We start from the raw sequence: 16054 nt of genomic DNA, 5'->3' as shown, positions 1-16054 counted from the left end.
TTAACTTTTGAGCTTGTTAGTATAAGTTCATGACAAAGTGTCCTTAATTTTTGAACTTGTGGGATTATACTGGGTTTATTGTTGACGTTGTTATTGTTATTACAATTAATCAATTGGTCATTTGACAGTTTTTTCAAAGAATGCCCTCATCCAGATGATAAACAAAGGAAAGAGTTGGGGAAAAGATTAGGGTTAGAGCCTTTGCAAATTAAGTTTTGGTTCGAAAACAAGCGTACTCAAATAAAAGTAATTAGCTAGTCTTTTCTATTTTAGCATCAATTTTTTAACGCAAAATTAAAAATAACATTAAATTCCAGCATTCAATGTAATAATTGTTACAACGACATTGTTTTCATTATTTTGCCCAGGATCATCACGAACGCTATGAGAACACACAACTAAGGAACGAGAATGAGAAACTTCGTGCCGAGAATATACATGAAAGGGTAACACAGTCTTTTCATATTAATTTTAATAGATTAGTGGCTACTATTGCTAAGCATTAAATATGCTGGATAAAAAGTAAATATCATTTTAAAAAGTGACTACCCACACGATTTTTACCAAAAAATGACCCGACTAAAATCCACCAATATTATACCACTTAAATACAATTTTTATATAATATGTCTTTTGTATCTGATTTATACATAGTAAAAACAAATTTCATACAACTAATTTTATATTATATAACTACAACTTTCATATATTATTTCTACCCAATTATATACAACTACAATATCATATCACGTAAATACAATTTTTATACAAATTTTATACAATATGTCTTTTGTATATTTTGTATCTGATTTAGACATAGTAAAAATAAATTTCATACAACTAATTTTATATTATACAACTTATCTATAATATTCATACATTATTTCTACTCAGTTATATACAACTACAATATCATACAACTTAAATGCAATTTTTATATAATATTGTTCAACTTTCATATAATAGTTAAATAAAAAATTTTATATATAAACAATAGAATACAATTTTTCTACAATTTTACTACAATTTCGTAAGTATAATGTATGTCATGTCTTCTTCTTCTTCTTCGAATTTCAATATGTAATTCAGCCAAAATCAAGTCTAATATTCACCAAAACACCCTCAAAATTGAGATATAAACTTCAAACCATATTCCCAATTATTTGCAATAACACCCAATCCAAACAAATAATGATTTTAAAAACCCAAATTCGAATTCAAAGCTTCAAAGCTTTTTACTGGTTGTCAATGGTGGAATTGCTGCTCTCTTTTCCTTTGCTTTACATTACTGAAATTAGGATTGAGAGATAGAGAGAGACGTAGAGAGAACTCCCAATTATTTGCAACATCACCCAATTCAAACAAATAATATTTTTTGAAAACCTAAATTCGAGTTCAAAGTTTCAAAGCTTTTTAATGACTGTCGATGGTGGAATTGCTGCTCTCTTTTCCTTTGCTCTACATTACTGGAATTAGGATGGAGAGATAGAGAGAGACGTAGAGAGAGAGAGAGAGCAGGAGAAAGAGAGAGAGACGGAGAGAGTGAGCGCATGAGGGAGAGAGAATAAGGATGAGAAATAATTGATTCCTAATATAAAAGGATACTCATTTAATTCATAAAGTGTATATAATTAGTAAATTTGTATATATGATGTAATAAATTGAAACTTGGTTAGAAAAGGGTAATAAAGTTTCCAATAGTGTATAGATATGTAAAATTCCTTGCGAATTTGGTTTAAAATGTTCATAGAAGTTGGGCTCCTTGGTGAGCTTTTGCAAAAATAGCCACCTATTACAAATTTGCCCCCAATTTACCCATAGAAAATTCACTCTGCAATTCCCTTCCCAATCGAATCAGTTCTCTTTGCACCCATAACTCAAATGACCATTGCCTCTAGAGCCCTCTTCCTCTTCAAGAATTCACTCACAACAGCAATCACTGTAACAACAACACCAAAGTCCCAAGATTGGAGAAACCAATTCAAACAAACCCAATTAGTTTCCCTAATATCCTCTATTCTCTTACAAAGACAAACAAACCTCTGGCCTTCACTTCTCAAGAACCTCAAACTTTCTTCCTCACAATTAACTCCATCTCTCTTCCTTCAAATCCTCCACAAAACCCAAAAAACCAACCCACAAGTCTCTTTACACTTCTTCCACTATGCAAAGAACAATCTTGGGTTCCAACCTGATGCCAAAATTCTTTGTACACTTGTTTATGTACTTCTCGGGTCCGGACTATCCAAACCCGCAAAACCCATATTGGATTCTCTCATTCAAACATACCCACCAACCCAAATTGTTGATTTCTTGATTCATTCATTCAAAGCTGCTGACTTTCACATTCAGGTTTCAGTATTGAGCTCAGTTCTAGATAGTTATTGCAATAAAGGTTTGTTCTTTGAAGCTCTTCAAGTTTATAGAAATGCTAGAGAATATGGGTATTTTATATCTACTGATAGTTGCAATGCACTGCTCAATTTGCTGTATAGAAAGAATGAGTTAAGATTGGCTTGGCGTTATTATGGTTCTATAATTAGGAATGGGGTTCAGGAGAATGTGCTTACTTGTTCTTTAATTGCTCAGATGCTCTGTAAAGATGGGAAATTTGAGAAAATTGTTCCTATTATTGACAAGGGTTTATGTACTCCTGTTATGTATAATATACTTATAGACTGTTACTCCAAAAGAGGGAATTTTGAAGCTGCATTTGGATATTTAAATGATATGTATGGGAAATCTATTGATCCTACCTTTAGTACTTTTAGCTCAATTCTTAATGGTGCTTGCAAATATCAAAATGCCGAAGTAATAAACTCAGTGCTGAGTTCCATGGTGGAGAAAGGACATTTTCCAAAAGTTATGTCGCCCGATTACAATTCTGTAATTCAGAAGTTCTCTGATTTGGGAAAGACATATGCAGCTGCATTATTTTTCAGGGAAGCTTCTGAAAAAAAGATTGAACTGCAAGATAACACTTATGGATCTATGCTGAGGGCACTTTCCAAGGAAGGTATAGTTGACGATGCTATTTCGATGTACAACATTATAATTGACAGGAAAGTTGTCATCAATGACAAATGCTATAGTGCCTTCATGAGTGTCCTATGCAACGAAAATCCATCAGAAGAAGTCAGCGGTTTGTTGAAAGACTTGATAGGAAGAGGATTCGCTCCTCCCATATCTCAAGTGTCTAAATTTATTTTTTCTCAGTGTGAAATGCGTAAGTGGAAAGAAGCTGAGGAGCTTCTGAATGTTATTCTTCAGAGAGGACTTCAGCTTGAATCGTTTTGTTGTAGCTCTTTGGTGCGTCACTATTGCTTTAGCAGAAGGATTGATTCTACCATTTCTTTACATACTGAACTAGAGAGACTTGGTGTTGCTTTAGATGTAAAGACCTACACTATACTACTCGATAGGCTGTTTAAATCAAGACGGCGTGAAGAAGCTCTAAGGATCTTTGATTACATGAGAACTCATGACATGTTAAGCAGTGAAAGTTTTTCAATCATGGTTAGGGGGCTGTGTCAGGAAAAGGAATTTAGAAAAGCAATGAGATTGCATGATGAGATGTTGAAATTGGGGCTTAAACCCCACACAAAAGCATATAAGCATTTGATTTCTGGGTTTGGCTAAATAATATATTTTGGCTTCAGTCATATTTTATTTCTTCCCTTACTATACATACTGTACAACATGGCTGCTCATCTGGGAGTAGATTTTCGTGATGGCATGATGCTCGCCATCCAATTATGGTATCCCTATATGCACAAATGGAACAGCGTACGAGTTGAAAAATTAATATGTTCTCTACTTACAAAAGGTAATTTCTATTACTTCTCTATTTCCCCTTTTTAAATATGTTCTCCATGATTTTTAAAGTTATTGTAAATATCTATTAAGTGGAACACGCAGTTTCTTTTGCTGTTTAATATATCCACTTAACAGCCTCTTGCAAAAATGCACGGTAAGGCAGGCTGCGTACAATAGACCGTTTTGGTCTGTCGTTTCCCCGGACTGCGTGCATAGCGGGAGCTTAGTGCACCGGGCTGCCTTTTTTTCATACGTCTCTTCTTCATTAATAAAGTATTTAAGATGCGCGTGTCACGGAAGTTAATGATATGCTGTCTGAAGTTGTTATCGTATTAGTGGAAATGTTTCGAGGGTAATCTCAAGTCTCAAAACTGAACACCAGGTGTCATAACCTATCTGCACGCTGATATGGGTGATCCATGAGGAATCTCCCCTTGTGCTGATTAGGGGTGAAGGTATTGGAGGCAGAAAAATGGTGAGGACTCACACTCGAAGTTCTTTCCAACGCAAGTGCAAGCGTCAAACATAAGCTAGAAGATGGCCCCTTAGTGACATAATTAGTGCTGAGAGTGATGTAGAGAAGTGCTTCAGTTTCAAATTTTACTCCTGATTCTTTTATATGGTTGTTTTCTAAAAGATTATTAGGACAGGCTTGAGCTTAGCGAATGTAAAAGCAGATGTTTCTACTTGATGAAAATTTGTGCCTCTGTAAATTCAGAAGGTGCAAAATATGATTTTCGTCTCTTTTGCAATGTGATGGCAGTGGCCATGGTTATTAGGAGCCTGATATCTCTCCAAATTCCAATTCTTCGCTTTGGTATGTTCCAAATTCCTACATTTGGTTCCGAAGTTTCCACTCATTTCAGTTTTACAGACTTAAAAATGTGTATATATCATATATGGGTCCAAAAACTTTGGTGATTTTATGAATGACATAGATTACTTGTTTTATATATTGTGCCTTCTAAAGTGTAATTTTCAACTAGCAGGCAGCAGCATCTTGACTTTGCAATGTACAGTCTTTGTAAACCGCCATTTTCTTGGGGGTTTAATCATTGCAAGATAAACATGGAAATGCATCGAGGCATCTTGACTTCGTCAATAATTTTTTATTCTACGGAATCAGCAAACAGTTTGAACTTAAAATCCATACAGGACCATGCAATTTGCTTATATAGTACTTGCCTTAAATTGAAGAAAGTCATTGTGCTAGTGCTTTTTTGCCATGGGAGAATATGGTGATTCAAACAGACGGCTAATGCTTTGCTAGTCCAATTATGATCCAAATTCTGCTGCTTGATTTGACATATTACTACTGCACCAGGAGATCAGCACTATGTACTTCCTGTGCCAAAATTTCTGAAGTGCTGTGGATCCAATTTATGCTAAATGAACTTCTCCTTGATCTTGTAGGAAGAGCTTACCTTTTTGCAGCTGAAATCAGTAGAGTTGCCTAATTGTAGACTTGTAGTGCTGCAGCTTATATTTTGCACTGAAATTGATTATTAATTTTTGGGATATTATGTTAGTACTTATTTGTACTGTTTCTTGAAGTGTTTTGTTGCTTCCATATATTTGTCTTCAGCCGTTGATGTCTGTTTTGAGACTCTTAACCAGTTTCACCATAGATTTTCAAAAGGTTAGATGTTACAGCAAAAACACCCAAAAACGTCTCGTTCATAATGGTGATATTGTAGGTTCGAGCCCTACTAAGTTTGACATTTAAAAAAAAAGAAAAAAGTTTGACATTTTATATATTAGAAATAAGGGAAAGATCAAGCTTATGATTAGAGAATGCGCATCCGCAACTGCATATATGCTTTTTCGTCTTCATTGATTCTAACATTTCCCTCGGTTACACGATTTTATTCTGTTTAGCTTTAGCTAAACAATAGTATCTTTAAAACACCAAGTGCTGAAAGACAACGTTTAGGTGCTTGAGCTGATTTTAAAAATGAATAATATGCGTATTTTGATGGAAGTATTGAAAATTAAAAATAAATAATTATGTTTAAATTCACTAAAAATAGATATTTTTATTTCTTAATAATCTGATTGAATTTTAAAAAAAAATTCTAAAACCCAAATCCATTTTGGAGTGTTGTAGGCTAGGAATGCAATTTCAGTAACAACTTCCAGTATAAAGTTTCCTACAGTTCGTGGAACTTCCACTCTTACCAATTACCATTCAAGTATTCTTACGTGTCTGTAATCTGTGTATCCACATACAAATCTTACTCAGTCAATAAGACCCGACCCAAAATCAAACCACAGACCCATATCTTGCTCTTCCAACACAAATACACTCTCAACATTTCTGTTTCTGCATGCATGAAACCCTCCATATTTTCTCATCAATCTAACTAACAATGGCAATCTCTCCATCATCTGTTCTACTCATCACTCTTCTCTTTCTCCTTGCACCCATATACACTCATTCCAATTCTTCCGACGACTTACTCTCCGAACTGATCAACCTCCGATCACAATCACCTACCGGCGTTATCCACCTCAATGACTCCCTTCTCCAACGCATCCTCTCTATCCCTTCCCCTAAACCTTTCTCTTCCCTCATTTTCTTTGACGCCAAACAGCTCCACTCGAAACCCGACATCAATCTCCCTGCTTTCAAGCGTGAATTCTCCCTTCTCTCCTTTTCTTTCCTCGTCAACCACCCCAAAAACAGCAACAACACTCACATCTTCTTCTTCGTCATTGAGTTTCAAGAATCTCAATCTTCTTTCGCCTTGTTTGAACTCAAGTCTTTACCCCATATTCGGTTATTACCCTTTTTTTTAACGGATTTGAAAAGGGATAGTGTTCCAATGGATGCTTCCGGTTATTCAAGGGGAGCTGAGTCGATGAAGGAGTTTGTAGAGGCGAATGTGGAGGTTAATGTGGGTCCCATTCATCGACCCCCAGCAATTTCCAAGAAAATGATGGCTGCTATTGGTGGTGTATTCTTGATTTGGAGTCCATTTTTGGTGAAAAAGATTATTTCTGGAAAAACCCTATTGCATGATAAGTATATGTGGATGACCGGGTCGATTTTCGTGTACTTTTTTAGTGTTTCAGGGACAATGCATAGTATAATTAGGAAAGTGCCGATGTATTTGGAGGATAGGAATGATGCAGGGAATTCGAAGATGATTTTCTTTTACCAAGCATCTGGGATGCAGTTAGGGACTGAAGGTTTTGCTGTTGGATTCTTGTACATGGTTGTTGGATTGTTATTGGCATTTATGACTCATGTTTTGGTTTGTGTGAAGAACAGGACAGCGCAGAGGTTGTTTATGGCTTTTGGGCTCATCGTTTCATTTTGGGCAGTAAAGAAGGTGATTTACTTGGATAATTGGAAGACTGGATATGGTGTTCATGCTTATTGGCCTTCAAGTTGGATGTAGCAATGTAGTTTCTATAGCCGATACATTTAGCTGGTATTCTCTTAGGTAAGATCTAGATCTGTAGTAGTTTATACTCAACCAATAATAGTTGACTGATAAGTTTCAGCTTAGATTTATGGATCTTTGTACCTGTAGTGAAGCATGTATGTGCCAGTTGAAGTTTTGAAATATGTTTTGCTAGAATTTGCACTCTGTATATCAATAATTACACGTTTTACGTCTCTCAAAATTACTGTTTTTAGTTACTTACATGATCATCACAGACTGTGATCACCACTTATTAGCATCCATTTCAGTGCCTAATATGTAAATGGTTTATCATAATTCAGGCAAGATGAGGGTAATTATTGTGTAAATAGTTAAAGACCTGGAGTTGCTACCTCTAAGAGGTGAGAGGCCTTCCATAAATTTATATATTGGTTTTTAGCAGACATTGCACCAAGAAAGGAATATTTACTTTCCAACCACCAGCACTAGTCTTTAGCAAATTAAAACCATATAGTATGATTATGGAGAGTGGCCTCACTTGGAGAGCTAAAGAAGTTAGCATCAGTTGTCAGACAAGGCAAAGAATCTGATATCTGGGAGAAAAAGAAGAGTAGAAAGTATAAAAGATTGACTAATTAAAATCAGAAACAGCTGATATATTTTGGTGGGATCACATAGACTTTAGAGCGTGGCAGTTGCTTTTCTTGAGTTTTGAGGAATAGGCACTTTCATATTCTTTCCCCGCAAAAGATAAATCGGTATGTAAGTGGCATAGGAATTTAATCTGCTTGATTCTGATGCTGCATATCTTGGATTACTTTGACATAACATTTGCTGCGGAAAACGGTACACTACACTTCAATTAAAGTAAAAAGGGGATGATAACTTGAATAGTTGTTGACATGCTCTTTTCTTCTCCATATGTCTAACAAATTTCTATGCATTTAATTAATTGCAATTTTGCATATAGTACTTTGAAAGGTTCTAGACGAGAGAAGGATGGTCCTTGGATCTTTTACTTCTGAAGTGTGACTAATACTTCCTTCTTTAGCTTACTAACTCAAAATTACTACTAGTAATTTTCTGGAAACTTGTTTCTGTCATAAATCGAGTATGTAAATTGAACTTTCTATAAAAGAGAGGAAAGCTAGTGTGTGTTTTAAGGTACTAAGGTGCAAAATAAGGTTGATATAATGTTCTTGTTAACTGAACATATTTCTCCTTGGATGGCAACAAGAAGGGATAGATAGCTAGACCGGATATAAAAGAGGAAATATAAGTGCTATTTCCTCTGGTTAAGATGTAAAAGTGGAGGATAAGCAAATATTCCATATACACTTATCAACGCTTTCAATTGGAATAGCAAGGAGGAAGTAAATAAAGTTATAAGCACTTCATATAGGGGGATTCAGTCGCTTATTGATTGTTCATCATAAGATCCGAGGAAACCAATGAACATTATGTTGTTTCGAAACCACTATCTTAATCTCATTTGAACAATTCCAGAACCTCGGTGATCATATAAGATTATCAGTATTCTTTATCGCTTCTTAATCTTAGCCACACTATTATGCTATTGTTGCTGAGAGACCTTTAGGCGTGGCTATTGAGAAAAATGATTCCATAAACAGAGTAAGGAAAAACTAATTGGAGTAGTTGTCTTTCTTTAACGTAGTGATATAAGCTATTTAGATGCATATTTTTAAAGAAATGTTGCTTAAGAACTACTCTACCACCAAGAAAGATAGAGAAAGATGAAATGTTATATCAGTAACTTTGATCTGGGATATGCTGATTAAGCTATTGAGGTTCACCGTCCACCTTATGTTTTTTTCTGGCATAAAAGGGGAAGTGAGTGGCAAGCGTGTTTTCACTTTTAGATATAAAGTTGGTCATTGTTCAGCAAAGAATATATTCCCTTGAACAATCTTTAGTGACCCATACTGCAATCTAGTCATCATTTCATGTGTAGCGTTCTGTTGTTTCTCCCATTCTCAAGCCAATTTCACCCCCTTCCTTCACTCACATATTAGTATTTGCTTACGTACATTGAATCTTGAAAGCACTAATGTGCAGCAAAAAACTTTAAAAGAAGAAAAAATTTTGTTGGCCAAAAAGCCTGATGGTCGGTTTGCTTCAGCAGATCTTGCTAGTTTTTAACAGCCCCATCTTTCCTTTTCCTTCCTTGTGTAAAAAAGGTGCATATGAATTTCAATTCTTTAAGACTTATCCTGTTCTTTTGTTTTCCCCTTTTCATGAAATTGCGTATCCATGCAGCAGCTTAGATGCTCTTTTACATTTTTCTTTTTCCTATATATTCTTTCCTTGATGGCCAAACCATTTACTTTCTTATATTCTCTCAAACCTTGCCCTCTTTGTCCTTGAAATTTAAACAGGACATTGAAAATTAGTTGAGAGTTTGAAAGAAGAAATGGAAGAACAATCAGAAATGGTAGGAAGAGCATTTGTGGATCACTACTACAATCTCTTTGACAATGATCGATCGTCGATTGGTACTCTGTATCAACCAAGTTCAATGCTCTCATTTGAGGGCCAAAAGTTGCAGGGAAGTGAAGATATATCTGCTAAGCTTAATGCATTGCCCTTTGGACAATGCAGGCATGCGATTAGCACCATTGATTCTCAACCTTCGTCCTTTTCCGGAGGGGTCATAGTCTTTGTCAGTGGTAGCATTCAACTTCTTGGAGAGGACTATCCCCTGAGGTTCAGCCAGGTCTCTCTTTCTCTCTTTCCTCCATATATGTTGTCTAAGTGTATGATTCTATATTTGTTGCGTGTGCAAACAAAGTCCTACGTATTTGAAACATTTGGTTTTCACTCTATCTGAACCGAACAATGAACAACTGGAATAAAAAAAGGCTAAATATCTTGTTTGCAATGCATTTTCTGCAGATGTTTCACTTGATCCCAACTATGGAAGGAAGTTTCTTTGTGCAGAATGACATATTTCGCCTCAACTATGGCTAGTTCAGCGTTTGTATGGATAAAATGTTAATCAAGATAAAAGAAAACCAGTGTTAATGTGAAGGAAATGTTGAAGAGAGAAAATCGTTTGCTGTAATTTGAATTGATGTGGTGCTTCCTTAACAATGGAATTGGAGCATCACATTGTTGATTTGCTTATCGCTTTTGTAATATCAGATGTCATTTATTCTATTTGCAACCACTTCAAGTTTGTCTTTTACCTTCATATTCTGGGCAAAATTAAAGCATGGAGTCATTTCCTACAAGACTACTATAATTTGATTGACCCTTTTTTTTTAAAAGAAAGAAAAAGTAGTGGATCACAGATGCATATATTGGATAAAGAATTTGCAGTTGAGTATCAATTTATGATCTTTTGGCCCTTAATTGTTTTTTTTTTATGTTCCAACTCTTTTTGCATCATTATATAAACTAAGCCATATTTCTCAATAAATATATCATGATTAGTGATAGCCGTTTACTTTATTGTAGGGTATTACGGTACGTATACATTTCGGTTCGGCATTCGGTTTCTTAAAATGCTATACCAATACCACACCTAATTAAATTCGGCATGGTTCGTTTTTTCTCCTTTTGTTTTCGATTTATTCAATTCGGTAACTTTGGTTTACTCGATTTGAATACTAACTAGTGCATAGAGTCATAGACTGTAATATTCTTAATTAAAATACTCGAAAGTACAAAACTAAAAACATTTGTTGTCAAAAGTTTTGTCCAAAACTAGCAAATATCAACCCAGAGTGTTAAGTTTGATCATTAGAAATGTTTTGTTACTTGCTTAGAGTTAATTGATGAACTTAGAGAATAAAAGAAAGTAAAATTTTAGATTTTTTATATTATGTTATAATTAATAATATGTGTATTGTGTAATATAATATATATTTCGGTATTTCATTTTAAAATACCAAATACCAATTTTTTTTTAAAACTTAAACCAAATACCATACCGAATACCAAAATGTCAAATACCAAATACCAAAAAATTTGGTGATTCCATATTTACCAAATTATGCACCCATACTTTATTGAACCAAAACAACAGCAGAAACATTACAACCAACATACTACGGCTCAGAAACTAGCAACACTTGAACATGGTTAGATTAACAAAGTTTCTCACAACCCCTCAGTGTAAGCCACACCAGTGGATTTCAACCATGCTCCTCCTTGAATCAGCTGACCCACTGTGAATTTCCTCGCCTCTGCTGCATTTAAAATATGATAACCAGGCCACTTCACTCTCTTACTAGTTCCAGCTCCAGGTCCTTTGTTCATATACTCACCATAATATAAAGTTTTCAAGGCAAAATCACCTTGCCATACTGACCAACCCTCTGGGTCAATATGGTCTCCAATATTGGACTGCATAAATACAGTTCGTGAGTACGCTTTCCATGGACGGCCCAAATATGTCTTAACGGACCCTTTCACTGGTGCAAGGTCTGAGGTAGCAATAATATCACAATTTTGGATTGAAGTTCCTGTATTTTGGTTTGGATCTTCACGACCTTGGGCTGTAACCATGTTCTTTTGTCCAGGCCCGGGCTTTCGTGCTGCGATTTTTGAGTTTTGGAACACGACTGCTGCATTACCAAAGATGAAATCAACAGTGCCAGCGATGTAACAATCTCTGTAGAATTGGCGGAGGCTGTGGGCATAGAGGGTATCTTGGAATGCATCTATTTTGCAACGATTGATGACTGATTGATCTGCTCCAACACGAAGTGCTACTGCTTGGTGTTTTGCTGCTCCTGCTGTGTTTTGAAACCGCAGATCTTGGGCTATGAATCCATCCCCAACAGCAGCTGTCTTTTAAAAAAAAAAGAATTAGCTAACCATTTAAAAGTCAAGCCCCAATTGAGAAAGAAAACTTTCATTAGCTGCATTAAAATAACTTAGTTTCTCATTAGATGAATGTGGAATTTAGATCTCTTAGCTTCGGCCTAAGGCCCCTGGTGACATTTTAAGATTAAAGGTTGCATATGTTATCACCACCAACAAGTTGTTCAAGCCCCAATTGATACACGGCATCTGTCCTTGGAAACACTATTGTAGCAAATATATATCGTAAGAAAACTGTTATCCCGCAAACAATTTTAGGACTTTTTTCACCCACAAATTAAAGATTCCAACTTCTCAAACAGGTTTTTTCTGCATAAACCTTTTTCTTAGGAAACATTTACCAAAAGTGTCCGTAAGGCTCTTGAATTCTAAACTTCTTTGTCAGGCTACAAAGCTTTCATTTTTCAAAAGCTAAACTGAAATTGATATTCAGTCCCAAAATAAGTGTTGCTTTTCGCTTTTCAAAAATTAATTTCACTAATCTTCTAAGCTATTGAAAATTTAAATATTTTGATATGATGAATAAATATATTAAAATATTAATCAAAGTTCATCTCAAAAATAAAAGTAACATATATGGATGATAATGAAGGGAGTACTAAATAAGTCAAGACAGTATGGGGAGAAAGAATATACTACTTACCAACAGTTGCAGATTTGAAGGTTGTTGAACCATCGACAACATTCAAGCTGCCAGTGATAATAGTAGCATCCATACCATCACCAACAAGCATCACATTTTTCTTCTTTTTCCCAATCTCAACATTCTCTTTGTATATTCCTTTTTTCACATATATAACATAACGAGTCTTGCTATTATCTGGAGCTGATGCAACTGCTTCCTTTACAGTCTTATATTTTCCACTACCATCTTTGGCCACTATTACATTGGCTTTTATGGCATTTGCAGATAGTTGCAAAAGCCTTCTATCATTAGAAGTAACCCATGAGGGTAATCCATCAGTAACTGATGGAAGATCCATGGTATTAGATGGTGTCATTTTAACCATCAAGGCTAAGGAAGTCTTTGCTCTTACTATCAAATCCTTCAACATGGGCTTCATAATGGACTGGGCCTGACCGTTTAGCCCATCCATGCATGTAACATGGTTGGTCAGAATGCTACTTAGCCATGTATGGACGTCAAAATGGGCTTGGGCCGATAGGTTCCCCAGTGCCATCATGGAGTCCATTAATCTGTCCCTTGACAAATTCATTAACTCTAGACAATCTGCTAGAGCTGCTTGCTCGTTGTCATTATTAATCCGACCGTTCACATTGCTCACTAAATCGATCGTCTCATGGATTTTTAACGATGATTTATGCAAAACCATCTGTAACAAATCCACTGTCGTGGTATCCATCAAACCAGCAGGTGCAACCTCAGACACCGTGGCCAAGCAAGATGGCTGATCATGGGCCTGATCACAAACATGGGCTGTCAAGGAAATTGATGAGCTGCTGCCATTGATGGCCCAGATTGAAACTAATCCAACTGAGCCCACAATAGCAGCTAAGGACAGAAGAATATAGAGAGCTTTAGAAGAGGAGGATTTTGTTTTGGGAGTGTCTAACAATGGTTGAGAGGAATTAGTAGCCATGGCTTAGTACAAGTGTGTAGTGAGCTTCAGTTGTTCTATGGATCTTCTCATTGCCGGTGTTCTTATATAGACTAAAAACCAAGAATAATGGCCACTCCCTCCTTATCTTTTTAGCATACAGCTTGTAAGGAAAAGTACTTAAATTAAAGCACAATTTAATATTTTTTATAATTATTTAATTTAATAAAGTTACTTTAGTTTACTTTTAGGTGGTGCGGCAAGGTTCAGGTTTTTGTTATTATAAATGTATGACACATGTGAGTGTGAAATACGGGCAATCTATTTTCCTAACGCTAAAGTCAGTCCTTAAATGAGTGCATTGATTGGTTTCTTTTGATATTTTTCTTTGTCGATCTTTTTCTTTTCATGACAAAGCATGTACGTACGGTTAGTCTATAAATGGACGTCTAGTACTCCATTTTGACCGGATGTGCATTGCTACTTGCTAGTATAAGTGAATTTTTAATGTAAGCGATATATACTTTTAATATATTATAAGTGTGATTTAACATATAACATGTTAATATTATTTTTATCAGGTTACAAATCGAGATAATTATTCATAGAGATTTTACATATGTATACCTTACAAGTGACTTAATTTTGTAAATATACTTTTATGATTATGATACTGTTACTATATAAAATTTGAACCCTCAATATGTACTAGCAATTATGCAGTCTACTGCAGAAACTGTTCCTATCATAAGCACTTGGATTATGATAAAGTATCGGTGTAATGATATCAGCAAGCGATATAAGACTATATTTATAATTATGGCTCTAAGATAAGATATTAAATTGGATCTGATTGGCTCATAAAGAATTAGAGAGTCATTTGAAGCATATAGAAATGAAGAATCATGGTCAATGTGACCAAACCATCATTCACACTGTAGCATTGTTTAAGCAATTATTCTTTGGTTGGAAAAGTAATATCCACGAGGGTTCTTTCCTTATATATGTAACTTTAACTTTGGATATTTTAGTGTTTTTGAATATAAGGACCAGAGTCCCAATGCCCATTGTTATAAGCAAATATATTCTCTGGTTGGAAAAGCATGTTTTTTTGTCACATCAGTTATATATATCTGGAGTAGTATAATATGCACATGCAATTACTTCGATAACTTTGATTTCTCCGAAATTGGGGTGTTAGAAGAGAAACATGATAAAATATCGTTCAGGGATAATCTCAAATATCTCTCTCTCCAAGTTTGGATTCATACCATTTATCTCCTTGGTAGTAGTTTGCAGTATTATAATTGTCTCCCTTATTTTAATTTCTTCGTAGCAGTTGTTTTAATTTTTTAATAATGTAATTGTGATTTTCGGATCAGCTTAAATACATTTTAACTTATTCTATGGTATACCTACTACTTCCTAATCGGTTTACCATTAATGCAAATAACTATAATTTGACTAACTTTCCCATCCTAATTTATCATCAAGTTCTACAATCACACCTCTCTATAATAGCATCCCTATATAAAAGTCATTCACTATAAAAGTCTAGTTTTTTCAGAATTGAATTTTTATGTTATATTTTACCTCTCTGTAACAACATTCTGACTATAACAGTAATAACCATCTTTATGACGGTACGCTCTTTGTAAAATTACCTCTTTATAACATTCATCTTTTCTACGATTATTACTAATAATAATTCTAAATATTTAAGTAAATATTTTATAACTTTAATGTACAACATATAATAGCTATATATATTATCTTAAGGATAGCCGTATGTTCCATGAACTTATGCACATCACATATTTTTATAACTAAAAATCTACAAATAATATATTTTGTATTAGAAAAATGCCAAAAAATACTTAAAAGATTTATTTATGCTTTTGAAGATATGTGTACAACTGAGAAGAAAAATCTACTCCAGTAATATCCAAAGAAAAAAGAAGGAAAATGAAATGATTGTTGTAATTGATGGGCTAATGCATTGAGCTAAAGTTTTTTCACTTTCATTTTGGACCGATGGTGCGCATTATCTATGAAGTAGTAATTTCTTTTCTATATATAATGAAACACTTAGTTGCTAGTGGCTAATGTGTGGGTAGGAAAATAAATATGTGTCAGGACCAGTTGAAGTCCCATTTAGGCGTGCATCTTCTCTCACGAGTTTATGGAAAACACTTAGTTGCTAGTTTATTAATCATGAAATAAACCTTTTCATTTTGGATACATGAGTTGAATTAAAATAAAAAAGTAAAGATTTATACACTTAATTTCAACTAATTATCTAGAACTGAGATATAATTAATATTGCTGTATGAATAAATAATATGGGTGTACAAGAGCCATTCCCCAATGTGATAATGATCCACTAGTACGAATTATAGAAAAAAATTATTTTGCTCCGTCCTATGTAAGATGATTTTG

General features: G+C 34.7%; 4 protein-coding genes across 7 annotated transcripts; 3 read left to right on the top strand and 1 right to left on the bottom strand.

The window, feature by feature from the left end:
- Window positions 1-1837: 1837 nt before the first annotated feature.
- LOC104220153 (pentatricopeptide repeat-containing protein At4g21170) lies at window positions 1838-5362 on the top strand. Of its 3 annotated transcripts, XM_070167774.1 has the most exons (3): window positions 1838-3826; window positions 4199-4633; window positions 4806-5362. In XM_070167774.1, the coding sequence occupies exon 1, from the start codon at window positions 1882-1884 to the stop codon at window positions 3637-3639; it is 1758 nt and encodes a 585-aa protein (XP_070023875.1). In that variant the 5' UTR covers window positions 1838-1881; the 3' UTR covers window positions 3640-3826; window positions 4199-4633; window positions 4806-5362. The 3 variants fall into 3 exon arrangements, with proteins under 3 accessions (XP_070023875.1, XP_009769273.1, XP_009769272.1); XM_009770971.2 differs by lacking the exon at window positions 4199-4633; XM_009770970.2 differs by having other exon boundaries at window positions 4199-5362.
- Window positions 5363-6129: 767 nt separating this feature from the next.
- On the top strand, window positions 6130-7220 carry LOC104220151 (probable dolichyl-diphosphooligosaccharide--protein glycosyltransferase subunit 3B). Its single transcript, XM_009770969.2, has one exon. It carries the CDS (start codon window positions 6186-6188, stop codon window positions 7218-7220), a length of 1035 nt encoding a protein of 344 aa, XP_009769271.1. The 5' UTR covers window positions 6130-6185.
- LOC104220150 (nuclear transport factor 2B) lies at window positions 7128-10457 on the top strand. 2 transcript variants are annotated; one of them, XM_070167390.1, is made up of 3 exons: window positions 7128-7265; window positions 9605-9942; window positions 10122-10457. In XM_070167390.1, exons 2-3 carry the CDS (start codon window positions 9640-9642, stop codon window positions 10194-10196), a joined length of 378 nt encoding a protein of 125 aa, XP_070023491.1. In that variant the 5' UTR covers window positions 7128-7265; window positions 9605-9639; the 3' UTR covers window positions 10197-10457. The 2 variants fall into 2 exon arrangements, with proteins under 2 accessions (XP_070023491.1, XP_009769270.1); XM_009770968.2 differs by lacking the exon at window positions 7128-7265 and adding an exon at window positions 9185-9406.
- A 755-nt stretch (window positions 10458-11212) lies between these two features.
- On the bottom strand, window positions 11213-13761 carry LOC104220149 (pectinesterase-like). The gene is made up of 2 exons (XM_009770966.2): window positions 12700-13761; window positions 11213-12019 (listed from the first exon to the last, which is right to left on the bottom strand). The coding sequence occupies exons 1-2, from the start codon at window positions 13655-13657 to the stop codon at window positions 11331-11333; spliced, it is 1647 nt and encodes a 548-aa protein (XP_009769268.1). The 5' UTR covers window positions 13658-13761; the 3' UTR covers window positions 11213-11330.
- Between the last annotated feature and the right edge of the window lie 2293 nt (window positions 13762-16054).

Source organism: Nicotiana sylvestris, chromosome 2 (assembly GCF_000393655.2).
Source record: "Nicotiana sylvestris chromosome 2, ASM39365v2, whole genome shotgun sequence".
Taxonomy (NCBI): Eukaryota; Viridiplantae; Streptophyta; class Magnoliopsida; order Solanales; family Solanaceae; genus Nicotiana; species Nicotiana sylvestris.
Note: the sequence above shows the minus strand (reverse complement) of the source record. Positions and strands in the feature narration are given on the sequence as shown.